Source organism: Staurois parvus, unplaced genomic scaffold (genome assembly GCF_062004578.1).
Source record: "Staurois parvus isolate SC_StPar_1 unplaced genomic scaffold, SC_StPar_1.0 ptg000255l, whole genome shotgun sequence".
Taxonomy (NCBI): Eukaryota; Metazoa; Chordata; class Amphibia; order Anura; family Ranidae; genus Staurois; species Staurois parvus.
Window position 1 is genome coordinate 2,046,103 of NW_028318051.1, and position 27,017 is coordinate 2,073,119.

The window sequence follows — 27,017 nt, forward strand, 5'->3', positions numbered from 1 at the left end:
GGTGACTGAGTGTTCTTTTAGACTTTATCCATTCATTTTGCCGGGCCCATTCACATTAACGATTTCCACTGCGCTGAACTAACGCCCATGTGCATACGTTCATGTACAAAAAAAGTGTACACAATTCTCATTTGGTGCGTTGTGCTTCACTTTCCAATGTATTGGGGTGCCTTTCACAACAAATCACACCGCAGAGAGAGCGGGGGTGTTGCAGAAATGTATATTAATGCAAGCATTTTAGAAACGTCTGAATGGGTCCTTAGTTTCTTTTCAGTGAGTGTTGCACTTATTATTTATTTATTATTTTCAGGTACTTATATAGTGCTGTCCAGGGGCAGACTGACAACTCATGGGGCCCCCGGGCAATAGGGGATCATGGGGCCCCTGTGTCCTTACCCAAACTCAAAAAAGGATATGAAAAAGGTATCAGGGGCATCTCATGGGACCCCCTACTGATCCTTGGCCCTCGGGCAGTGCCCGAGTTTCAAAATGGTCAGTCCGCCCCTGGTGCTGTCAATTTACGCAGCACTATACATATATATTGTACATTTATATCAGTCCCTAACCCTCAAGGAGCGTACAATCTAAGGTCCCTAACTTACATTCATACATACACATACTAGGGACAATTTAGACAGGAGCCAATTAACCTACCAGCATGTCTTTTGGAGTGTGGGGGGAAACCGGAGTACCTGGAGGAAACCCACGCAGGCACAGGGAGAACATGCAAACTCCAGGCAGGTGGTGCTGTGGCTGGGATTCAAACCAATGACCCTAGCACTGCCAGGCGGAAGGGCTAACCATTTAGCCACTGTGCTGCCCCCAATTATTATTATTATAATAATGATAATAATTAATAATACAGGATTTATATAGCGCCAACAGTTTGCTCAGCGCTTTACAATATAACGGGAGACAATACAGCAACAATACAGTTCAATATAAGAGGGTTAGGAGGGCCCTGATCCTGGGAGCTTACAATCTAGGAGGGAGGGGCCAGTGGTGCAAAAGGTAGTAACTGCGGGGGATGGGCTGGTTGGAAGAGTAGAAGATTCCATTATTAGCTGAGGGCAGGATAGGCTTTCCTGAAGAGATAGGTTTTCAGAGATCACCTAAAAGTGAACAGAGTAGGCGATAGTCTGATAAATTGGGGTAGAGAGTTCCAGAGGATGGGGGAAGCTCTGGAGAAGTCCTAGAGATGAGCATGGGAGGAGGAGACAAGGGCACTAGAGAGCAGGAGGTCTTGCGAGGAGCGGACAGTACGGTTTGGGTGATATTTGGAGACAAGATTGGTGATGTGATTTGTAAATGGCTTTATATGTTATTGTTAATGTTTTGAATTTTATCCGTTGGGCAATGGGAAGCCAGTGGAGGGATTGGCAGACATATAGAGAAAAACAAAACAGAGGGCGCACCGGCCTTGTGCATTACCTTTAAAAGTATGTTTATTCAATTTAAAAGAAGGTATTCTACTCACAAAAGTACATGAATATAAGCACATCATATGAGACCGCTCTGTCCAATTTGCATTGCATTTCTGAATGGTGGTGAGAATGATGGACATCCAAAATGGCTGACGCGTTTCGAGGACTAGCCTCTTCCTCAGAGCCTCGAAAACCCTCAAAAGTTCTCGAAACGCATCAGAAATTTTGGAAGTCTATCATTCTCACCACCATTCAGAAACGCAGTGTGAATTGGACAGAGCGGTCTCATATGATGTGCTTATATTCATGTACTTTTGTGAGTAGAATACCTTCTTTTAAATTTAATAAACATACTTTTAAAGGTAATGCACAAGGCCGGTGTGCCCTCTGTTTTGTTTTTCTCTACTTTTGGACTGCCTGGTTCTTTGAGGGCAGCAAGGCATACATATTCCAAGACATTCGTTGTGTGATCCCTATGACATAGAGTACATCCCTAAGCGTAGGAGTATTTGGGTTTTCCACTTTCACATCAGTGTTGCATATAATACAAATTTTCATGCTATCACTTGCTGTGTTTGGTTTGGATAAGTTCTTAAATGAGTGATTTTACCTTCAGAAGCTCATTCCTTTATGCCAGGGGTCTCCAGCCTTTCTAAACAAAGGGCCAGTGTATTGTCCTTCAGACTTTATAGGGTCCAGATGGCCAGTGATAGTAAACAATGACCCATCTTTAGTATTAGGGGAGAAATAGTGTCCCATCATTGGTGTCGGTTGGAGGAATAGTGCCCCATCATTGGTGTCGGTTGGAGGAATAGTGCCCCATCATTGGTGTCGGTTGGAGGAATAGTGCCCCATCATTGGTGTCAGTGGGAGGAATAGTGCCCCGTCATTGGTGTCAGTGGGAGGAATAGTGCCCCGTCATTGGTGTCAGTGGGAGGAATAGTGCCCCGTCATTGGTGCCAGTGGGAGGGATAGCGCCCCGTCATTGGTGTCAGTGGGAGGAATAGTGCCCCATCATTGGTGTCAGTAGCAGGAATTATGCCCTATTATTGGAGTCAGTGCGAGGAAAAGTGCCCCATCATTGGTGTCAGTGGGAGGAATAGTGCCCCATTTTTGGTGTTATTGGGAGGAAAATTGCCCCATTGTCGGTGCCAGTGGGAAGAATAGCACCCCAAGGGGTAGATAAAGGCTAGCAAAGGGCTGCAGTTTGGAGATCACAGCTTTATGCCTTAAAGCTGAACTCTGGGCATTTTTTTCCCGATGCAACGAGGCTGTGCCCATACTTCGGTTACCTGCTCATTTTTTTCTATGGGATTGGAGAGCTGAAATATACTCGCCTCATCTGGTGATCCTCCCAGCGCAAGACCGGTCGGTCCCTGCCACTCCTGCCCCTCCCTGCGATCTAGCCGTCTTGTGTGGTGAACTGCTCCTGATGTCATCACGACTTTAGCCCAGCTCTGGACATGAGGATGGCAAGAACAGTCCACTGCTGGACGTGGGGGAGCAAAATTTTCTACAGGATCAGGCGAGTGCAGGCTCCGTAATTCTCACTTGACAAAACAAGTTATAAACCCATGCAGTGTGGTCACAGCCAGGGGCGGACTGACCATTTGGAAACTCGGGAACTGCCCGAGGGCCCGGGGACAGTAGGGGGCCCCATGAGATGCCCCTGGTACCTTTTTCAGAGGCTTTTTTGAGTTTGGGCAAGGAAACAGGGGCCCCATGATCCCCTATTGCCCGGGGGCCCCATGAGTTGTCAGTCCGTCCCTGGATGCAGTACATACACAAATGGGATGGGAATTTAATTCCATGTTAATGCAAATAGCGTCCACAAAGTTTTTTCAACCAGGACACAGGGGCCCCATGATCCCCTATTGCTCAGGGGCCCCATTAGTTGTCAGTCTGCCCCTGGTCACAGCCCCACTGCATGGGAAAACATTTTGCTTGGAGTTTGTGCTTTAAACTGGCCATACCTATAACAGTTTTCATTGTATGTCAACCACTTTCCATCATGGATATGATCGCAAGTAATCATCATAAACGAAGTATCTACCACCCATGAGTTTGATTGACCGCTAGGACTTAGTCAATGAGTGAATTAGAAACTGGACACAAAATGGCAGATTCAGCTGTAGGTTATTGAAAGTTAATGGAACTAAAATTGGAAAACACTATGGAAATCAGAAAGTGATCGTCTTTTTCTGCCGCAGTCAATGGGACAATTTTGACCCATCTTTTTGTGGCAGATAAAGCCCACTAAGTTTGTTTTTGACTGCTCTGTGATCCCCAAAAAAATGGATGGAATGTTTGTTTATCAAATTATGTGTATGGCCATCTTAAATGTCACATAGTGCCTATAGACCCAAGATGGCAGTCACCTGATCAGACATGGTTTCTCCAGAGAAAAGCAGCCCTCGGGAGTATCTGGCTGCCCCTTCCAGCCCTTCTCAATAGGAATAAACATGTATGTATTTACAGGTGCCAAGAGGCAGGGCAGGCAGAGATCATGGCTGACTGTTTCTGAAATTCTATAAACAACTGAAATTGTATGTCACTGCATACCCCTCCTATGCCATCCTTTGCAAATTGTAGATAAATGAAAAAATTTACATGGACAGTGATCATAGGTCTGTCTTCCCAGTACTCTGCAGCCTGTACTCTTCTTCATACATTATAACCTGCATGTGCCCCCTGTGCCTACATCGACTATAATGGAACCCAGAGCCTGTTAATAACCATCCCCAATGGCAGGTGATGCCGGGTATGTGGAGCACCATTTTTTTGGGAAGGAAGATAGCTTTCGGTTGGAATTGTGTGATGCCAAAGTGCACCTTCCCTCTAAAAAAATGTTCCCACGCAAAACCTTGAAAAAGAATTTAAAAGGTTTACTGTCCCATTGGTGATGTTTCCCCTCATTTCCTGTGCTGGAGAGCCCTGTTTATTGCCCTTTTCATATATTGGAAGCCTGATGGAGAGCACTGTTTATTGCCCTTTTCTTATATTGGAAGCCTGCTGGAGAGCACTGTTTATTGCCCTTTCCCTATATTGGAAGCCTCTTGAGGAAGATTACCTATAGGGTTAAAATAGATGGTTCTATCAGGGTTTGTGGCTAATAGCTACATACTTTAATTTACGGCAGCTAATCAAACAATGATACTCAAATCTAAATCTCCATAAGAACACAATGCTGAATCAGAGGTCTATAATGACTTTGGAACTCACCATTTCAACCGTGAGAGGTGGCTTGCCCTGTTAATTGGTGGGTGCATTGAATAGGGAGACTGGGGTTCAAATCCTGGTGTCAGCAGTAATTTAATCTGAGATGGGTTTGAATCTCAGTGCTGGCTGTTATTTATTCCCCATTTGTTGTGTAGACTTGAAGAGGATATTGGAATAGGTTGCACTGATGCTCAGTCTGAGAGTTGGCTCAGAAGGTTAGCTGCCAGGAACAGATCCAGCAGTGGTGTTAGAGTTCCTGGTTCTAGTCTCGGTGCTGGCTCCTTGGAATAGTTGCTAATCCCTGTTATTGGGGGTGACTAGGACTATACAATATAAAGTGGCTGCCTGTGACCTGGCAGCCACTATAAAGGAGGGTCTTACTTTTTTGTGGTCCGAGAAACTCCCAGCTGTAGGGGGCTTTTCTACAGCCAGGAGTCTAGTGATAAAGTGACCTGTGGGGATTCGATCCAGGGTCTCCAGCATGAGAGGCAGAGCAGCTACCCCCTGAACCAGCTGGCTGCCCTGATATAGGAGAGTCTCTGTTGTCGGTATTGAGAGGTGAAGTCTCCAGTGCTCTGGCTTGTTGTTCAACACTGAAGCGGTTACATGATTTGTAGATACTGTTGCCTGTATCGCTTGTATGGCCTAAACAAAGGTCTAGACCACGGGTGTCAAACTGGCGGCATTCCAGCTGTTGCCAAACTACAAGTCCCATGAGGCATTGCAAGATTGACAGTTACAAGCATGACTCGCAAAGGCAGAGGCATGATGGGACTTGTAGTTTTGCAACAGCTGGAGGGCCACCAGTTTGACACCCTTGGTCTAGACCATGATATGGGACCCACACAGTCATTGAGTGTAATCTCTTGTTCTCAGGACCATCACTTTCACTCCAGAGAACAGATAATGGCTTTCCGATTTCAAAAAGTATGTAAGTCACAAATATAAAAATCTATCTCTATATTTAGAATTTTTGAACGCGAGAATTCTGCTTTTGAGTCAGCTTTCTGATTTTGAGTATGACATTAACCTTTCTCTAATCAAAAAGAAACAAATCACTGCGCAGTGTGAGCAACAACATCACGCTCAGCTATTCTAGAACTCTGTGCAATGAGATCACTGATAAAGTGGGAGATTGCACTGTATGCAAAGAGGGGAGCCCCGGATAGTGCTTTGTGCACAGAGGGGAGCGTGGGATAGCAATTAAAGCCCAACTCTGGGCAAATAAAAATTGTTCCATGCAGTGGGGCGGACTAACACTGCAAGTGTTAGTTGTTAGTTTATGTCTAGGGCAGGGGTATTCAAACATTGGCCCTCCAGCTGTTGAAGTACTACAAGTCCTATCGTGCCTCTGTCTCTGGGAGTCTTGCCTGTGGATGTCAGAGTCTTGCAAGGCCTCATGGGACTTGCAGTTCCTCAATACCTGGAGGGCCATAGTTTGGACACCCCTGGTCTTGGGGAACAAAAAAAGGAGATCTACTTATCCTATCATCCACTCCTCCCTGCAGTCTAGGGTCCTGATGCCATCAAAAGCAGAGCAGGATGGTGATGGACAGTCTACTGCTGGATCATGGGGGAATACCACCGCATGCCGGGAGAGCTGAGGTTCAGGTAAGTAAAATGGTTTCTTCTCTCCCCTTGATAATGGGTGTCAAACTCAATTTGATTGCAGGCCGCATCAGCATTATGGTTGCCCTCAAAGGGCTGGTTGTATCTGTAAGACTAGATGTCCAGAACAAGTCACCCTCCCTTACATCAGATGTCCAGAGCCACTCCACCATCAGAAGTTAATCCCCCCCATCACAGAGCAGCCCCCTTACCTTGTGCTGCTGCCAGGAAGAAGCTGAGAAGCAGAAAGTGCAGGGTCTGGAGCAGGGGCGGACTGACAACTCATTGGGCCCCCGGGCAATAGGGGATCATGGGGCCCCTGTGTCCTTGCTCACACTCAAAAAAGCCTATAAAAAAAGGTACCAGGGGCATTTCATGGGGCCCCCTACTGACCCCGGGCCCTCAGGCAGTGCCCGAGTGCTTGAATGGTCAGTCCGCCCCTGGTCTGGAGGAGGACTTGAGTCAGTTTCTGGAGTCTGCTGAATGCTGAGACCAGGGGAGGTGGAGATGAGGGGATGCTGCGTCTGCAGAGAAAGACGTAGTATCTGTAGGAGGAGTTCTGTCTTCCTCTCTGCTGCCAACTGCTGAGGTGGGGAAGCAGGGACGATGAGGGTACAGGAGAGGTGCTAGGGCCTCTTGAAATGGCCTTGGAGACCAGATTTGACCTGCAGGCCTTGTGTTTGACACATGTGCCCTACTGCAAGGGATAATTTTTTTTATCTGCTTGGAGTTGGACTTTAGTCCAACTGGAGTTGGGTTTAGAATCTAAGGCGGACTGACAACTCATGGGGCCCCCGGGCAATAGGGGATCATGGGGCCCCTTTGTCCTTGCCCAAACTCAAAAAAGCCTATGGAAAAGGTACCAGGGGCATCTCATGGGGCCCCCTACTGACCCCGGGCCCTCTGGCAGTGCCCGAGTTTCCAAATGGTCAGTCTGCGCCTGGTTTAGATAGACTATTAGATGGGATTTCAGCCGTTCAATGCTTCCTCTAAAATGTAATATCAAGGTCTACAGTGACCAAAACATGACAATTGCCCGATCAGACTAAAATCTTGTCATGTTAATAGTAACATTTCTACTCAAAGGATTTACATCCTCCAAAGTTTAGTTTTCTAGCTTCATATCCAGTCAATAAGTAAAAGCTGATTTTTTTTCAGTGAATATAATTTATTAATAACAAAAGCAAATTTTAAGAAAAGTGAATATAATTTATTAAAAATAAACAAAACAGGTTTTTATAAAAAAGTGAATATAATTTATTTTTCTTTTTGTAAGTAAATCTGGGCACATACAGTATTTTGTACAATATTTAAATAGTCCTAACTCTATTTTGTCCGGTCAAAATATATATATGTGTTGTCTGAAAATAAAAAAAGGCAGTCCCTTTAAAAATATTTTTTTTCTTTGATATGTCAAGAGAACTCAAAATAAACCAGTTTTGCCGATATTATTTACAAAATGGAGCTGTAAAAAAGACAATCTGTAACATAACATTTGGAACAAAAGAAAATACATTCAGGCCAGTCCAGCATCCTTCGCCATGCCGTAAAATATTCCTTTTGATGCTATGAGGTTGGTAGGCGTATCAAATTCAGCTATTCTCCCCTTGTCGAGGACAAGAACCCTGGAACAGGAGGAATAAATGTGATTTTGGCAAGGAAAAATGCACTCACATACAGTGGGTATAGAAAAGAATCACCCCCCCCCCTTTAAAATAATCACATTTTGTTGCTTTGCAGCCCAAAATGAAGACAGATACAGTTTTTGTTTTATCCAGCTGTATTTACTCAGTGCAGCTTATAACATCTAAGTGAAAGATATAACACCAACACAAAAAAATAAATAAATAAAAAACAGAATCACTAAGTTGGAAAAGGATCACCACCTCTCATAAAAATAACTTGTAAATTTGATCAGGTGTAGCCAATCACAAGCCATTTGACTTTCAGCTTTGATTAGCTGTGGTAATTTTGATTAGCTCAGCTCAGGGGTGGACTGACAACTCATGGGCCCCCCCCCCGGGCAATAGGGGATCATGGGGCCCCTACATCCTTGCCCACACTCAAAAAAAGCCTATAAAAAGGTACCAGGGGCATTTCATGGGGCCCCCTACTGACCCAGTTCCCTCGGGCAGTGGCCGAGTGCTCGAATGGTCAGTCCGCCCCCGGTCAGCTTGAAAAGAGCTCTCCTGGAGCAACTGAAGCAAACAATCAACTATGGGTGGCAAAGCACTGTCAAAAGATCTTCGGGATAAAGTTGTGGACCAGCACAAGTCAGGTGATGGATGCAAAAAAATTTCAAAGGCTTTATCAATGCCTAGAAGCACAGTGAAATCTATTATCAAGACGTGGAAGGTATTTGGTGCAATGCAGACCCTCCAAAAGAGCCAAGAGGAAACTGGCCAGAGAGGCCTCCAAGAGGCCTGCAGCAATTCTGAAGCAGTTTCAGGAATTGATGACAAAGAGTGGCCATTGTGCGCATGTGACAACAAGATCATAAATTCTCCACATATGTGGCTTGTATGGGAGGGTTCTCCGCATATGTGGCTTGTGTGGGAGGGTTCTCCGCATATGTGGCTTGTATGGGAGGGTTCTCCACATATGTGGCTTGTGTGGGAGGGTTCTCCGCATATGTGGCTTGTATGGGAGGGTTCTCCGCATATGTGGCTAGTGTGGGAGGGTTCTCCACATATGTGGCTTGTTTGGGAGGGTTTTCCACATATGTGGCTTGTGTGGGAGGGTTCACCACATATGTGGCTTGTGTGGGAGGGTTCTCCACATATGTGGCTTGTGTGGGAGGGTTCTCCACATATGTGGCTTGTGTGGGAGGGTTCTCCACATATGTGGCTTGTGTGGGAGGGTTCTCCACCTATGTGGCTTGTGTGGGAGGGTTCTCCACCTATGTGGCTTGTGTGGGAGGGTTCTCCACCTATGTGGCTTGTGTGGGAGGGTTCTCCACCTATGTGGCTTGTTTGGGAGGGTTCTCCACATATGTGGCTTGTATGGGAGGGTTGCAAGAAAAAAAGCTGCTCCTCAAGAAAGGCCACATGCAATCACCACTGAGCTTTGCCAAAACTCAACATGAAGATGCTGAGGCCACACGGAAAAACATGTTCTGGTCAGATGAGACTAAAATTTAATTATTTGAGCTCAACACTAAATGATATGTCTGGCAATCTCACCATCCACATAATACCATTCCTAGAGTAAAGCATGGAGGGGGTAATATCCTGTTATGAGGGGCCTCTCTGCAGCACAGACTGGAGCATTTGTCCGGATAGAAGGAGAAATGGATGGGGAAAAATACCGTCAAATTGTTGAGGAAAATCTGCTGCCCTCTGCAAGAAAGTTGTCAACGGGAAGAAGGTTTACCTTCCAACATGACAATGACCCAAAGCACACAGCAAAAATGAGCCCACGGTGGTTGGTCTGGCCATCTCACCATCCACATAGCACCATTCCCACAGTAAAGCATGGAGGGGGTAATATCCTGTTATGGGGGGTTTCTCTGCAGCAGGGACTGGAGCACTTGACAGCACTTGGCTTCACCATGGTGACACTGTACAGCAAGGGTGACAGTATGTAGAAAAAAACAAATAATATAAAAATAAAATGTAAAATGTTTTTTTAAAAAATTATAATTTTTGGTTATAAACTAATTTGGGTTATTTGTTTCTTTACTAAAAAGATAACTGAATAAATTTTGGCCAAGATTTATGATGAAATATTATTTATTTGCAAAATTGTATAAGAAAAACACTTTTTTAATTTATATTGCAAAAGAAATAAAAATCCCAGTGGTGAATAAATACACCAAAATAAAGCTTTATCTGTCTCAAAAAAATGCAAAAAAATTCATATGAGTACAGTGTTGCATGACCGCGCAATTGTCATTCAAAGTGTGATAGCACTGAAAGCTGAAAATTGGCCTGGACAGGAAGGGGGTGAAAATGTCCGGACTGGAAGTGGTTAAAGGCCTCACGAAAGGTGCACGTCTAGATACCCATTGAATGTTGCAGCTGTCCCTGAGATGGTAATCCCATGGGTTTATTACAAATCAAAGCCAGGCAATTCTTTCAAGCAAATTTCACAGTCTGCATGGGAAAATCTGAGGTTATTTTCAACTAAAACTTTTGGCAAGATCATTGATTTTGCTGCAAAATTAGGTTAGATTGAAATAAATACATGCTGTGTGTACCTTGTGTAATCCATGATGGTGTTCAGCCGGTGTGCGATGGTCAGCACTGTGCAGTCCTCAAACTGTGTCCGGATGGTCATTTGGATGAGGTCGTCAGTCTCCAGGTCAATGGCGGCTGTGGCTTCATCCAGAACGAGGATGCGGGTTTTACGGAGGAGAGCTCGGGCTAGACAAACCAGCTGACGCTGACCAACACTGAAAGGTAAGAGTATTAGTGGAGGATGTGGAAAGTAACTTATTTCACAACATAAACACTTGCACCTACAAAATAAATGGACATATCTGAGCACCGTCATCAATCAGCAAGCAAGTTTTAATGTCCCAGCATACAATCTCCCATAAGGCACCTATTTGTGCAAGCTTCGCTCTGTGCGGCATGATTATTTTAGTAAAAACTAAAATGTGCAGCATGTGATTTGCGCTGTATAATGTACAGACCAAACAATGGAAACGTGATGGTTCCATGTCACCTGAATAATAGTTTTGTAACACCTCTGACCATCCCCTGCACCCCTCCCTACAGTTCTGTTGCTGATTTTAACCAAAAATATCCATAAATGGAAAACAAAATAAGAAAAAAACGTCATTCCAATATGTATTTTTTAAGTCTTGATGCTGTCCTCTCTATCCCTCTACCTTGGGCACCAGCCCATGGGCGCCATTATTATAAATTCACCTCTGCCTAAAAACAAGAGGTAATGTAATCTCCCGAGCACCGGTCATATCATTACCTCAGATTTTCTCCACCCTCTGAACACTCATAGTCCAGCTTCTCTGCCTGGCTGGTGACAAACTTCTTCAAGTTGGATAACTCCAGTGCTTTCCAGATTTCATCATCAGAATATTTATCAAAAGGGTCCAGGTTCATCCTCAGAGTCCCTGAAAATAGCACCGGGTCCTACAAGATATGACACCCACAGGAATAGAAAAACAGAAGATTACCATTTGTAGGTCAGTGTGCCCAAACTCTAAGATGCATTATCACCATTGTGGCTTTACTTGCAGTAAATGTATAGCTCAGGTGACTATACCCTGGGATATGCGCACTGCCTTGTGGACTGTTATGATCCTGCTCAATCCAGTTGGTGCTCAGGTACATATGCAAATACGTTAAACACACACAATCTGACCATAAGATCACATATACATTCCAGCAGAGGATGGCACCCCTTAAGATCAGGCTTTGTTGGACCTTAACCACTTCCCAACCGGGCCATAGTCAAAAGATGTCCTCGGTTGGAAGTAGAATACTGGGGTTATGGTAAAGTGAACCCCACCCAATGCCTGCACCCTGTAAAATAAGAGTGCCCTTACTGGCCTCTGATGTGCTCTCACTGGACAGAGGTAGGTAACTGGTGGGGCATAGCCCAAGAGCCAGGGCAGTAACAATAGTCTGCAGTAATTTGGTTACATCTTTCATAAGAGAACAGACTGATTAGATGCCTCAGGTGCATTACAGATGATTGCTATCTTACCTGTGGAATAATAGTGAGCATAGATCGAAGGTCGTGAAGACCAATCTCAGCAATATTTACACCATCGATGGTGATAATTCCCTCAGCAGCCTCCAGAATCCGGAACAGGCACAGCGTCATGGAAGACTTTCCTGCTCCCGTCCTTCCCACAATCCCAACCTAGGCAAATCAAAAAATGATCACAAAGCCCAAATTACACCAGCCATCATCACCCATCCATCATGTAACCTACAAATTCTCTCTTTGCGAGATCCTGTTATTATATTGGCACCAGTTTATTTATTTGATTTATTTCAGGAACTTTTACATCGCCGTCAAGTCACGCAGAGCTTTACATATGTATTATACATTCTCATCAGTCCCTCAAAGAGCTTACAATGTAGGTCCCTAAGTCACATTCATACATACACATACTGTACTAAGGCCAATTTAGGCAGGAGCCAATTAACCCACCAGCATGTCTATGGAGTGTGGGAAGAAACAATAATGTTCACATCTAAATTATTTTAGAATAAAAATCTTGCAAATGTCTAATTGAACGTTGACTTTACAGCACTTAGCATTTCTCCAGACTTAAGAATAATCGGAAATGTTGATAAACATACAGTATATCGCCATAAGTTTGTGGACACCTAACCTTCACAGCCATATGAGTTTGTTGGACATCCCATTCCAGAACCATGGCCATTAATATAACGTTGACCATTAGTGGCTACAACATCTTCCACTCTTCTGGGAAGACCTTCCACAAGATTTTGGAAGATTTCCCTGGAAATGTGTGCCCATTTGTGAGGTTAGATACTTATGCTGAATGAGTAGACCTAGGCCCTGTTTTAATTCATCAACAAGGTGTTTAGGGTTAAGGTCAGGGCTTTATGCAGGAAACTCAAGTTCCTCCACACCTGACTGGTCAAACTATGTCTTTATAGAGCTGGCTTTGTACACAGGGGCAGAGTCATGGTGGTACAGAAAAGAAAGGGTCTTCACCAAAATTGTTACAGCGAGGTTGGAGGTGCATATTCGTCTACGATATCTTTGTATGCTCTAGCATTATCAGTTCACTTCACTGGAAAAACACATAAACTCAGTAATTTGGAAAAGGTTTCACGTACTTTGGATTATATAGTATGTGTGATGACCAGTTAATCAGTGTGAGTCACTATATACTTTTTTCATCAAATATCTTTGGACAAATTTAACAGAACTATAGTAAAAATAATACACATATTGCATTGCACCAAATAAAGGTTTTATGAATAAAAAGTAGACATTTTTTATTAGTGAAAAAAGTGGTATAGTGCTCAGTACCAAATGCAATACATGTAATAAATAAAATACATTAATAATAGTGACACTATGTGCTCAAAATTCAGGTCACAGCAGACCTAGTAGGTGACTAAAAGTGAACCCAATCCCATGGAGGGATCAAAGTAGCGTGACCCCTAGTCCCCACAATTGGGGTTTCAGCCTAAAATAACGTGGATCCCTGTTGAGGGACAAGTGCTAATCATGTGCACTAAAATCACAAATATATAGCCAATTCCAATCATAAGGTGGATGTGTAGACACAGCTGCAGTGCTCCAATCTACCAGATCATGCATAATCTGTCATGACCAGGGGCGGACTGACAACTCATGGGGCCCCCGGGCAATAGGGGATCATGGGGCCCCTGTGTCCTTGCCCAAACTCAAAAGGTACCTATGAAAAAGGTACCAGGGGCATCTCATAGGGCCCCCTACTGACCCTGGGCCCTCGGGCAGTGTCCGAGTTTCCAAATGGTCAGTCCGCCCCTGGTCATGACCCACCAATAGGTGCTCTCCAAACAATGGCTAAAGTGGCCTCTCACCTCCACTCATCGACCTCTAGGGGCCATAGAGCCTTATGGATCTCTCCTTGATCCTTCTGATACAGGAAATCCTGCTGCAAGGAGACATTGGTGGAAGTGGCAACAGAGGAGGCCTGCTGAATTGTTTTTGCCTGGAGCGTACCTGTGTCTGTCTAACTACTAATCTGGAGGGTTTCCTGGTGAGGATTTCTTGCTGGCTATATACCTGTCACAGCCCTGTCACTAGACCACCAGGATTTCCTGTATCAGAAGGATCAATTAGAGATCCATAAGGCTCTATGGCCCCTAGGGGTCGATGAGTGGAGGTGAGAGGCCACTTAAGCCATTGTTTGGAGAGCACCTATTGGTGGGTCACGACCATTTATGCATGATCTGGAAGATTAGAGCACTGCAGCTGTGTCTACACATCCACCTTATGATTGGACTTGGCAATACATTTGTGATTTTGGTGCACATGATTAGCACTTGTCCCTCAACAGGGATCCACGTTATTTTAGGCTGAAACCCCAATTGTGGGGACTAGGGGTCACGCTACTTTGATCCCTCTATGGGATTGGGTTCACTTTTAGTCACCTACTAGGTCTGCTGTGACCTGAATTGTGAGTACATAGTGTCACTATTATTAATGTATTTTATTTATTACATGTATTGCATTTGGTACTGAGCACTATACCACCTTTTTCACTAATATCTATTTACCTACAAGTTTAGAATTAGGTGTTCAGCTGCTAGTAGTGATATTATACATGGTTTTCCATCTCAGCACGGGGAGATCCTCTCGTTACCAGTAGACATTTTTTGCCTTATAAATAATTTCTTATATTTTCTGGCTCTTTATATTATCACGATAAATCCCCCACATGGTAGTGAAAATGTCAGGGTGTTGGGGCAATTGGGATGTTTACCTTTTCTCCTCCTTTAACTTTCAGGTTCAAGTTTTTCAGTACCAAATCCAAGCCAGGTCTGTACCGGACAGAGTAGTTGGATAATTCGACTTCACCTTTACTTGGCCAACTCTCTTCCGGCTTCTTATCGTCTATCCTCCAGGGAGCCTGGAAAAAGTGAGATTATGGGCAATTTTAAAGCTAAGCGCGTTTCACTAATACAGCAAAGCATACAGAACACTGCTTTCTTCTACAGAACGAAAGCCATAATGGCTCACACCTATGAAACCTTTCCAGTAAACATTCCAAATGATTATGCACAATTTAGGGGAAAAAATGCAAAGTGTTGATTTTACTGACCTCTGTCTCTGTCTCAGAATATTCCTTGACACGTTCCACTGCCACAATGTTTGTTTCCAGGTCAGAAGTCATCCGTACCATCCAGTTAAGTGACATGGTCACCTGTTATCGATGAATGAAGGAAACAAATTAACACACAAACCTTTTTGCTGATTAATTTATCTTTCTGTTATTCCTGTCTCTGGATCATCTGCAAGGTTTGGGGTTCTGAGGATGCAACAACTTTAAAAGGAATGCAAGGGAATTTTTTTTTTTAACTTTGGATGGAATAGGGAAAGGTTTTGGACATTCAGCCAACTTGTTTTGTGTCACTGAGATATATAGTGATGGGAAGTCATCAATTCTGAGTTGTCATAAGAGGAGAAATAGGAAATCTTCCTATGAGGAGATCTGTTACATAAAAGATTTCCCCACTTTGCATCTAGGTGCTATCATCTGTCCAGGGGCAAGCATCTGTCCTTGTGTCCACATACACTTGGGCTCCCAACCAGGGGTGGACTGACCATTCAAGCATCGGCACTGCCTGAGGGCCCGGGGTCACTAGGGGGCCCCATGAAATGCCCCTGGTACCCTTTTTATAGGCTTTTTTGGGTGTGCTTTGAGTGTGGGCAAGGACACAGGGGCCCCATGATCCCCTATTGCCCAGGGGCCCCATGAGTTGTCAGTCCACCCCTGCTCCCAACTGTAGTTTTCCCAAAACATACTTGCCGCACCAAAGCCTATTTGGTATGAATGAAGCCTAAGGCCTCATGCACACTGGAATTTACTCAGCCCCCATGAACGCCTTTTCTCCTGGCAAGAGAAAAGCTCTAAAGCCACGCTTTGCATGTGTTTAGGTGAATTTACATACATACAGGCGTGTCACGCGTTTGAGTGTTTATGAATCACATTGGCCAGAATATTAGATTATTCTGGCCTTCAGAATAAATGAACGCTGAAGCATTAGACATGTCTAGCCTTTAGGTACATTTTCAAGAATTTAGGTAGGTCAAAGTCAGGGGCGGACTGACAACTCATGGGGCCCCCGGGCAATAGGGGATCATGGGGCCCCTGTGTCCTTGCCTACACTCAAAGCACACCCAAAAAAGCCTATAAAAAAGGTACCAGGGGCATTTCATGGGGCCCCCTACTGAACCCGGGTCCTCTGGCAGAGCACGAGTGCTTGAATGGTCAGTCTGCCCCTGGTCAAAGTTTTTTCAGCCCAAAATGCTCCTCTCCTGAATTCGTTGGTGATGGATTTTTTCAGCCTGTAAACGTTTATGTGTGCTTGGACACATAGGCCATCAAAGAGGTGTGTTTAAAAAAAAAAAAAAAAGTCTTCTGTGCCATTGATAGCCCCTGTGTGGGTGTACCTTTGCTTACGTCTCTCTTTGTTTAAAATGTTTAAAATGAATAAAAAACATTAAAATACAAAAAAAAAAAAAAAGTCAAGTGCCTCTAAAAGCTCAGTGTAAATTAGTCCTAAATCTAAAGAAAAAACCTTGTCTATAGGTGCACTTTAATTTTGGCATTTGGTGGAACTCGAAGCACAAGTGTCTTCAATCCAACTATAGAACTATTTTATAACACAAAAAAAAAAATTTTATTTTTTACCTGCAATGCATAGGACACAGAGAGACCCACAATTCCAGGGGTGAGGCTTTCTCTACCAATGACTGCAAAGAGAGCTGCGAAGAGGACAACACAATTCCCAACAAACTCCACCCGTATTCCCAGCCACCTGCCAACAAAACAGAACAGAGATATCATCATTCAGGTTTGTTTTTTGTTTCGTGATATTTGTGATACTGATGCATGTAATAAAAATGAGTGATATAATGTGAGAGGGTTGAAAGAAAATAAATGGACAGCTTGGTTCGACGTCTGGTGACCACGCATGGGAAGACAATGAGGTCAGAAGACAGACTGAGATCTCAGTACCATTAATGGATTATGCCATGGAGAGGGTTATAGGGAGCAGGGGCGCACTGACCATTTGGAAACTCAGGCACTGCCCGAAGGCGGGGGGTCAGTATGGGGCCCCATGAGATGCCTCTGGTAGCTTTTTCATAGGCTTTTTTTGAGTTTGGGCAAGGACACAGGGGCCCCATGATCCCCTATTGCCCGGGGGCCCCATGAGTTGTCAGTCCGCCCCTGATAGGGAGATGCCAACCCTATTTAATATTAGAAACACAAAAATATAATAGTAATCAACTAGAAAGGTTATTTTTGCTACATTAATTCCACTGTCTGTAGAACACACAAGTACAAACTGCAAAGATGAAAGATGGACCAACAACAACCAAACAGATTTTGGCCTTTTGCTCACATGACTACAGTAAACTGAACTATGATTGGACTATTTCAATTACTATGAGATAACCATGCAGAAAAAAAAAAATTAAAGACTGGGGCGGGAGAGGTTATATGCTCCTTGCATGTGAAGGGCATTCCAGAAAGTATTGGGTGTCAGTGGGTGAGGAGCACTGTAAAAAGTAGTGAAGAATTAATTTATTGATTAAGAGAACAAAGTGATCTCTGGGGTTGAGCCAAACTGCTCTGGGCAGGGGCGAACTGACAACTCATGGGGCCCCTGGGCAATAGGGGATCATGGGGCCCCTGTGTCCTCGCCCACACCCAAAAAAGCCTATGAAAAAGCCAATGAAAGGTACCAGGGGCATCTCATGGGGCCCCCTACTGACCCCGGGCCCTCGGGCTATGCCCGAGAGCTCGAATGGTGAGTCCGCCCCTGAGCCTGGGTTCAGTTTGAATAGGGTTCGGCAGACATCAAAGGAGTTTAGTTGCCGAACCCGAACCCTATTGAAACCAAAAGGGAGCCGACTCATCAAATTAAAAATGGCAATTTTCTGAGCTAATATTCAAGAGGGTTTAAAAAAAAATAAGGGGGGTAGGGGTTTATCACTGCTTGTGGGAACATGTACCAGTGCAAAAGAAAATTTTAATTCTATTTGGCATTGACATTTTTTAGATACTTAGGCTACTTTCATACTGATCTGCTGCAAAAACGCATAGGCATTTTTACTACGCTTTTGCCGTGCTTTCTGAGCATTTTTTAAAGGACATGTGAATTGAAAACTGCACCAAAAACGCTTCTCAGAGGCATTTTTTAGGCATTTTTCAGGCGTTTTCCATTGATTTCAATGGGAAGAGGCATTGTGCTGCATTTTTTAAACTCAACAAACATGCCCCAAAGATGCTGCAAGGAGGAGTTTTTACACCACAGCAGCAAAGCAATGCCTTGGTGTGAAAACATACATAGATATACATTCACATACATAGGGAAGCATTTTTCTTGAACTTTTTCAGGTGCTTTTTTTAACACAAAAACACTTCAAAGCCTTAAAGTGAAGCATTAAAAATGTTCAATTCCTTTAAATAACATGCCTGGGGTGTCCTAATTCTGCCTCTGAAGGTGCATCTCTGCAATGTACAGAAAGTGCTGCAGCAGCACCAGGGGCGTACTGACCATTAGGGTACTCGGACACTGCCTGAGGGCCCAGGGTCAGTAGGGGGCCCCATGAGATGCCCCTGGTACCTTTTATAGGCTTTTTTGGGTGTAGCTTGAGTGTGGGCAAGGACACAGGGGCCCCATGATCCCCTATTGCCCAGGGGCCCCATGAGTTGTCAGTCCGCCCCTGAGCAGCACAGACATTTACAAAGGAAGAAAGTATTTAAAATTGCTCGCACACGGACCCCTCCAAGGGTCTTCTATGTATTTTGGGGGAACTTTTCAGAGGTCTGTGTGCTGATTTTTCTCTTTGTAAATGTATTTTTTTTCCTGTAGCACATCCTACAGCAAGAAAGAAAAAATACCTACCATACCTGTGTATGGTGGATCTGCATACACACAAAAAACTAAATTGTGAGGTTCCCCAAATAATCCATATCAGACCCTTATTCTGACCATACATCCTGGCTGGCCAGGAATGGGGGTAAGAATGAACGTGCACCCCCCCCCCCCCTTGTGAACCATTCCAATCTACATGCCTTCAACATGAGGATACCTTGTCCCTGTCTTGAGGAGGACAAGGGTCTCTTCCCCACAACAGTGGCTGATGGTTATCAGGATTTGTGGTGAGGGACTTAATCAAATCTGGAAGCCACCTTTAGTAAAAAGGGGGCCGCAAGTCTGTACCTAGTACCCCTACTCATTAACAATACAAAAAAGATGTAAGCTAGACCCAAGACACCGCCATCCCTACATATTACCCTTACTCATTCTCAATTAAAAAAAAAAAAAAGATGTAAGCTAGACTTAGAAATAGAGACACCCAAACATTTGACAAGTTCTTTACTACACAAAAAAATCCTCCAAAAATGTTCCTTGTAAATACATTAACAATCACAATGCCTGCCACCACCGACCTGCCACACAAGACCAATCACAGCAGTACCACTAGATGGCTGACAGCTTCCTGAGCTGGCATCAATTATATAAGAGAAGGGGTGGTGGTGGTGACATCATTGGCCATATATGACCATGGCCATACTTAGTCAATGATGTAACCCTTCTGATCCATGTCCTATTGCTCATGTAGATGAATAGGCAAGGTGACATCATTGCTTGGTAAAGACACAGCAGGTGCAAGGATCTACTTCTGCTATAACAACCATTGACAGATGGAGGAAGCTGTCATGCTCATCCCAGATGAATATCCAAACAATGAGCTCATCCCCAGCACTCTCTAAAGCAGTGGTTCTCAACCTGTGGGTCGCGACCCCTTTGGGGGTCGAACAACCCTTTCTCAGGGGTCCCCTAAGACCATCAGAAAACACATATTTCCGATGTGTAAAGAGCAGCTACTGTGTAGAAAGCAGCTGCTGTGTTGAAAGCAGCTACTCTGTTAAAAGCAGCTACTGTGTTGAAAGCAGCAGTATTGGAGGTAAAACGACACTCATGAATTATAATTACTGGGTAAATAATTTTATGGTTGGGGGTCACCACAACATGAGGAACTGTATTAAAGGGTCACGGCATTAGGAAGGTTGAGAACCACTGCTCTAAAGTATCTAAGAGGCTAATGGGAACCCCCTTCTTTAGGGCACAGGGAATACATCACTTTGGGTCCAGTTGGTGACTGGACTGCTTATACCTTGGAGCATTAGGGGCGTACCATGTGGTAAGGGTCCACCTATGGTTGCCTGTCAAAAAAACACTGTACTTTCTTCTTTCAAATCTTTTTATATCAAATCTTAGAGGTCGCTTTTACAAATACCAGTTGGCTATTCTGCACACATGAAAGAAACATACAAAACATGGAACTATTGTTGAAGCACACCCAGTACACCAAGTACAACTGCAATATCTGTGGAAATCTAAAATCCAAACATTTTTCAGGAAGCAAAACGTTTGAAAAAATGTGTTGCCCAGTATTATAGTTGAATTGCGTGCATTGTATTTAGTTGTTTTTCAATATCTCCGAACATAACTGATGGCAAATTAATTCACACCCTAAACCAGTGGCCTCCGAACTACGACTCATAGGCCGGGTGCAGCTCTTTATTTGTATTTATCAAGCCCCTGGGATACTATTATTGACATCAACATTGGGGCACTATTCCTCCCACTGACATCAACATTGGGGCACTATTCCTCCCACTGACACCAATGATGGGGCACTATTCCTTCCACTGACATCAACATTGGGGCACTATTCCTCCCACTCACACCAATGATGGGGCACTATTCCTCCCACTCACACCAATGATGGGGCAATATTCCTTCCACTGACACCAATGATAGGGCACTATTCCTTCCACTGACATCAACATTGGGGCACTATTCCTCCCACTGACACCAATGATAGGGCACTATTCCTTCCACTGACATCAACATTGGGGCACTATTGCTCCCACTCACACCAATAATAGGACACTATTACTTCCACTGACATCAGCATTGGGGCACTATTCCTTCCACTGACACCAATGATGGGACACTATTCCTTCCACTGACATCAACATTGGGGCACTATTCCTTCCACTGACACCAATGATAGGACACCATTACTTCCACTGACATCAACATTGGGGCACTATTCCTTCCACTGACACCAATGATAGGGCACTATTCCTTCCACTAACATCAACATTGGGGCACTATTACTTCCACTGACACCAATGATGGGACACTATTCCTTCCACTGACATCAACATTGGGGCACTATTCCTCCCACTGACACCAATGATGGGGCACTATTCCTCCCACTGACACCAATGATGGGGCACTATTCCTTCCACTGACACCAACATTGGGGCACTATTCCTCCCACTTACACCAATGATAAGACACTATTAATTCGACTGATATCAACATTGGGGCACTATTCCTTCCACTGACACCAATGATGGGACACTATTACTTCCACTGACACCAATGATGGGACACTATTCCTTCCACTGACATCAACATTGGAGCACTATTCCTCCCACTGACACCAATGATAGGACACTATTACTTCCACTGACACCAACATTGGGGCACTATTCCTCCCACTGACACCAATGATGGGGCACTATTCCTCCCACTGACACCAATGATGGTGCACTGTTACTTCCACTGACACCAACGTCTACTGTCTACAGGTGTTATGTAATATTCTTACGGCTACAACCCAGAATGCCAATTAGGCATTATTTTTTCCCACTGATGGCTGGGCATTTTCTTCTCTAACTGTCCATCTGGCCACAGTCTTGCCCCCATAAACTTTATTTAGAAAGTTTGGAGACTTGCAGTAAACCATCTATAATAATTTAGATATAAAGGAGAGAGGCTTTATGATTTGGCAGGTGGAGCATTAAACCTGTCAAAAAAAATAAAAATAAATAAATTTTAAATAATAACAATTTACGATCAGGCACACTTTAAAGGGTTAGTTCACCTTTGCCAAAAAACTGCCTATGCAGAGGTGTTTGTAGATAAAAACAAACTGTGCAGCTCTGACTAAAGTTGAATAATGCCCTTGCTATAGGTTTAGGCCATTTACGTAACTTATGAAGCCTCACTGGAATCCTCCCAGAGCGTTGCTAAGTGAGGCCTACGTGTTTCTGCTCACCTCCTCCATTAGAGGAGTGAGGTCTCAGACGCTGAACTCAGAGCTACTGCATCGGGAAAGATAGGGCATGGGAGAGGGTCTGAATCAGAGAAAAGCTCCTGTGATGGTGGAGATGAGCAGTAATGACTAGGCCTCACTTCCAACATCCTGGGAGTATTCCAGTCAGGCTTCATGATGTAGATGGCCTACACCTATAGCAAGGACATTATTCAACTTTAGTCAGAGACACATAGTTTGTTTTGATCCACAGACGCCCCCAGGGGTGGACTGACAACTCATGGGGCCCCCGGGCAATAGGGGATCATGGGGCCCCTGTGTCCTTGCCCAAACTCAAAAAAGCCTATGAAAAAGGTACCAGGGGCATCTCATGGGGCCCCCTACTGACCCCGGGCCCTCGGGCAGTGCCCAAGTTTCCAAATGGTCAGTCCGCCCCTGGACGCCCCATACCTGCATAGGCAGTTCTTTGGCGAAGGTGAACTGTCCCATTAAGGTCTGCTACAACAACACTTGTGGAAAGAGTTTGCTATGGGGGAACTGATATATAACTGGGGTCAAGGCCTATTTAAGGAACAGCATGGCATGAGGTTTACCTGATTGGACTGTGAATAAGGATGGAGAGGTTTAATCCGACAGAGCAAACTGCAGAAAGAGAAGAGGCAGAGATGACAGTTCCCTCACCCCAAGAGCAAGAGACAGAAGAGGCTAAAGCAGCAAAGCAAAAATTTAATATAGAAAGAGAGCAATCACAAGAGTAACAAAAAAAAACATGGAGGAGGGAATTTATGTAATAAAATCAGCAGAAGAAACCATTTCTGAATCCAAAGGGTCGCAATGATCCACCAGGATCTCTCACCTGTTAGACACGATGCCCGGGTAGTAACTCTTTTGGTTTTCGTCCACCTTGTTGTCACTGAGTTGGATGAAACTGGTTTGCCTCCCGTATGCCCTGATGATACTGGCACCTGTGATGGTCTCTGAGAAATGGGAATATATGGGGGACCTGCTGACCGATTCCAGGCGCTTCAATTGCCGCGAAGTAGCCACATAGAACCTCTATGATTGGGAGAAGACACTAGCTGAACATTTCATATTGTTCGGGATATACAATATAATACAAATGGATTACACCATGCTATAAAAGTATATATGTAAAAGCATTACTACAAATGACACACTGACACTTGGCGGTACCAGAACAATTAGATATTTACACTTCTGGGGATCCTAGAATAATGGAATATTTACACTTGGGGGTCCTAGAAAAATTACTTACTGACATGTGGGGGTCCTAGAATAACGAGATATTGTATAGAATGCTCATATTTGAGTAGTGGTGGAAGCCTGGGAAAAAGTGTGTCATATGGGAGCATGCCCAGCTGGCAACGCTATAAAAGGGACATTGGTAAATGACTGGTATTCGAAGGAAGCACCGTAATCCTCTTGACTCTCACATGTGGGTCCTGTGATTTGGTGATGGAAGCTAAAAGCTGTGGACTTGGTATATGTAGTGAGGTGGTCTCAACTGCTCCCAAAGAAAATGGCAGAGTGAAGAGAAGATGGCTTAAGATATGTGAGCTGTGCTCTGCGCTGAAGTGCTTGCTACAGAATGCCTATCCTTGTGTGGGGTCCAGTGCCAAGGATTCTGCTGGCGTGTCAAACGTGATATGTCACATACCTCATGAAGCCTCACTGGAATACTCCCAGAACGTTGCTAAGTGAGGCCTACATGTTACTGCTCACCTCCTCCAACACAGGATTGAGGTCTCAGATGCTGAACTCAGAGCTACTGCATCAGGGGAGAGATAGGGCATGTGAGGAGGTCTGAACCAGAGAAAAGCTTCTGTGATGGTGAAGATGGGCAGTAATGACTAGGCCTCACTTCCAACATCCTGGGAGTATTCCAGTCAGGCTTCAAGATGTAGATGGCCTACACCTATAGCAAGGACATTATTCAACTTTAGTCAGAGACACATAATTTGTTTTTTTCCCCAGACGCCCCTTACCTGCATAGGCAGTTCTTTGGTGAAGGTGAACTAGCCTGGAAATAAGTGTGTCATATGGGAGCATGCCCAGCTGGCAATGCTATAGAAGGTACATTGGGAAATGACTGGTATACCAAGGAAGCACCATAATCCTCTTGACTCTCACCTGCGGGTCCTGTGATTTGGTGATAGAAGCTGGAAGGTGGTCCCAACTGCTCCCAAAGAAAATGGCAGAGTGAACAGAAGATGGCTTAAGATATGTGAGCTGTTCTCTGCACTGAAGTGCTTGCTACAGATTGCCTATCCTTGGGAAGGGTCCAGTGCCAAAGATTCTTCTAGTGTGTCAAACGTGATATGTCACGGGAAGATGTGTGACGATGTGACGTTGCTGTAGAGTGTTAAAAATGCATCTGTGTGCGGACGTTCCTTTATTTCAAATATTAAGGCCTCTGGCCAGGAGTATGACACAATATGGCGGCGTGTTTGTCTCAACAAGTGGGGGCAGGTTGTCCTATCCAGGAAGAAGGGGAGCAAGGACTGTACATTCATTACAGGTTACTGTTTGGTAACTCAGGGGCCTCAGGGCTCTTGGTAGTTAGAAGTGAGGTGATGAGGATGTAATCATTGCGTCAGAAGTGGGGCTGCCTCATGGTGGGACCTTGATATGGGACTCAGGACTGCGTCTTTGTTATCCAGTTTGTGGGAAACGAGCACAACCATAGTATGCGCACCACAGCCATACCGAAGCCCAACACTTATTTTAGGGGAGAATGAGAATGCTATTCAGCAAACTTCAGCAAGCTGACTTTCTTCCCTACTTAAACTTGGTTATTTCTAAAAGTGCCCCACCGCTGCCGGCCAATGTTCGTATCTCATCTACCACTGGCTAGTGGAAAAAAGACTGGTTAGCCGCTATAATTAGCCATTTTTTCCTCTTGGCATTTAGCATAGGCTATCCATACAGTTGCCTATTACTAGAACAGAGCATTGCTAGTGCTTAGCTATTATTCCTTCCATACAAAATACTGTCTATTGTTTTGTCGCTTGTGTGCTCTTTGACATGCTAATTGTCTTTTTCAGTTTGTAACTGTTTATATAAATTGTTAAAAACGCCCAAGGTGTGTAGGTAAGTGCTGGATGAGCCAGGTGTGTCAACTTCAATTACAGAGACATTATATCCAGCGGCTTCTGTGGGGGTGGCATTACAGTTGTACCATAATGTGTTCCTATAGAAACTAATAATTAACTGTACATACAACAGAATTACTTTAATAAAAGAAGGTCTGGTTAAACAACAATGTCTGGAGTGATTTCCTTGATGAACAGGTACGGGTTCAATAACAATGACACACTGACACTTGGGGGCCCCAGAACAATGACACACTGACACTTGGGGGCCCCAGAACAATGACACACTGACACTTGGGGTTCCAGAACAATGGCACACTGACACTTGGGGTTCCAGAACAAGGACACACTTGACACCTGGGGGTTCCAGAGCAATGACACACTGACACTTGGGGTTCCAGAATAATGACACACTGACACTTCGGGTTCCAGAATAATGACACACTGACACTTGGGGTTTCATAACACTGACACACTGACACTTGGGGGGGGTTCCAGAACAGTGACACACGGACACTTGGGGGGGGGTTCCAGAACAATGACACTTGGGGGTTCCAGAACAATGACACACTAGCACTCGGGGGTTCCAGAGCAATGACACACTGACACTTGGGGTTCCAGAACAATGACACATTGATACTTGGGGTTCCAGAACAATGACACACTGACACTTGGGGGTTCCAGAACAACAACACATTGACACTTGGGGGTCCCAGAACAATGACACACTGACAATTGGGAGACCCAGAACAATGACACACTGACACTTAGGGCTTCTAAGACAATGACACACTGACACTTGGGGTTCCAGAACAATGACACACTGACACTTGGGGGTTCCAGAACAATGACACACTGACACTTGGGGCTTCTAAGACAATGACACACTGACACTTGGGGTTCCAGGACAATGACACACTGACAATTGGGGCTTCTAAGACAATGACACACTGACACTTGGGGGTTCCAGAACAATGACACACTGACACTTGGGGCTTCTAAGACAATGACACACTGACACTTGGGGTTCCAGGACAATGACACACTGACAATTGGGGCTTCTAAGACAATGACACACTGACACTTGGGGCTTCTAAGACAATGACACACTGACACTTGGGGGTTCCAGAACAATGACACACTGACACTTGGGGCTTCTAAGACAATGACACACTGACACTTGGGGTTCCAGAACAATGACACACTGACACTTGGGGCTTCTAAGACAATGACACACTGACACTTGGGGTTCCAGAACAATGACACACTGACACTTGGGGGTTCCAGAACAATGACACACTGACACTTGGGGACCCCAGTACTATGACACACTGACACTTGGGGACCCCAGTACTATGACACACTGACACTTGGGGTTCCAGAACAATGACCCCAGTACTACGGCACACTAACACTTGTGGGTCCAGTTATAAGATCTTTAGTTCCTCTTAGTATCTTTCACTCACCTGTACAAAGAAGTAGACAAACGCCAGCGGTATAATGACAACAGCGAAGAGTGGTGTACTGGACACAATCACTATCATGGTGGAGATGGACGTGAAAAATGTCGCCAGGAACATGAGGATGGTTGGCGGGATGACCTCATCGATCACATATATGTCTTTGGAGAATCGGTTAATGATGCGTCCGATCGGGGTCGTATCGTAGAAGGATTGCGGCGTGTGCATCTTATTGTCCAGGAGGGCCACATGCAGCTTTCGGGCAGCACCAATACCCGCCAAGGCCAATGTGAAGGAGGACGTCATTACCAGCAGACCTGTATAGGTGGAGAGTGGTCACACAGGTCAATGGTCAGAGGCAGGGGCGGACTGACAAC

General features: G+C 44.6%; 1 protein-coding gene across 1 annotated transcript in view; it reads right to left on the reverse strand.

Moving 5' to 3' along the window:
- Positions 1-7,484: 7,484 nt before the first annotated feature.
- LOC149459532 (ATP-binding cassette sub-family C member 3-like) overlaps positions 7,485-27,017 on the reverse strand; it is a 48,416-nt gene continuing 28,883 nt past the window's right edge. Inside the window, exons 13-21 of the mRNA XM_089681007.1 lie at positions 26,647-26,957; positions 22,924-23,123; positions 16,609-16,735; positions 15,016-15,117; positions 14,677-14,823; positions 11,925-12,083; positions 11,181-11,347; positions 10,450-10,644; positions 7,485-7,876 (exon numbers count right to left, since the gene is read on the reverse strand). Of these exons, the coding sequence (XP_089537133.1) occupies positions 7,768-7,876; positions 10,450-10,644; positions 11,181-11,347; positions 11,925-12,083; positions 14,677-14,823; positions 15,016-15,117; positions 16,609-16,735; positions 22,924-23,123; positions 26,647-26,957 (1,517 nt within the window). The 3' untranslated portion in view covers positions 7,485-7,767. The remainder of the gene's footprint in view (positions 7,877-10,449; positions 10,645-11,180; positions 11,348-11,924; positions 12,084-14,676; positions 14,824-15,015; positions 15,118-16,608; positions 16,736-22,923; positions 23,124-26,646; positions 26,958-27,017) is intronic.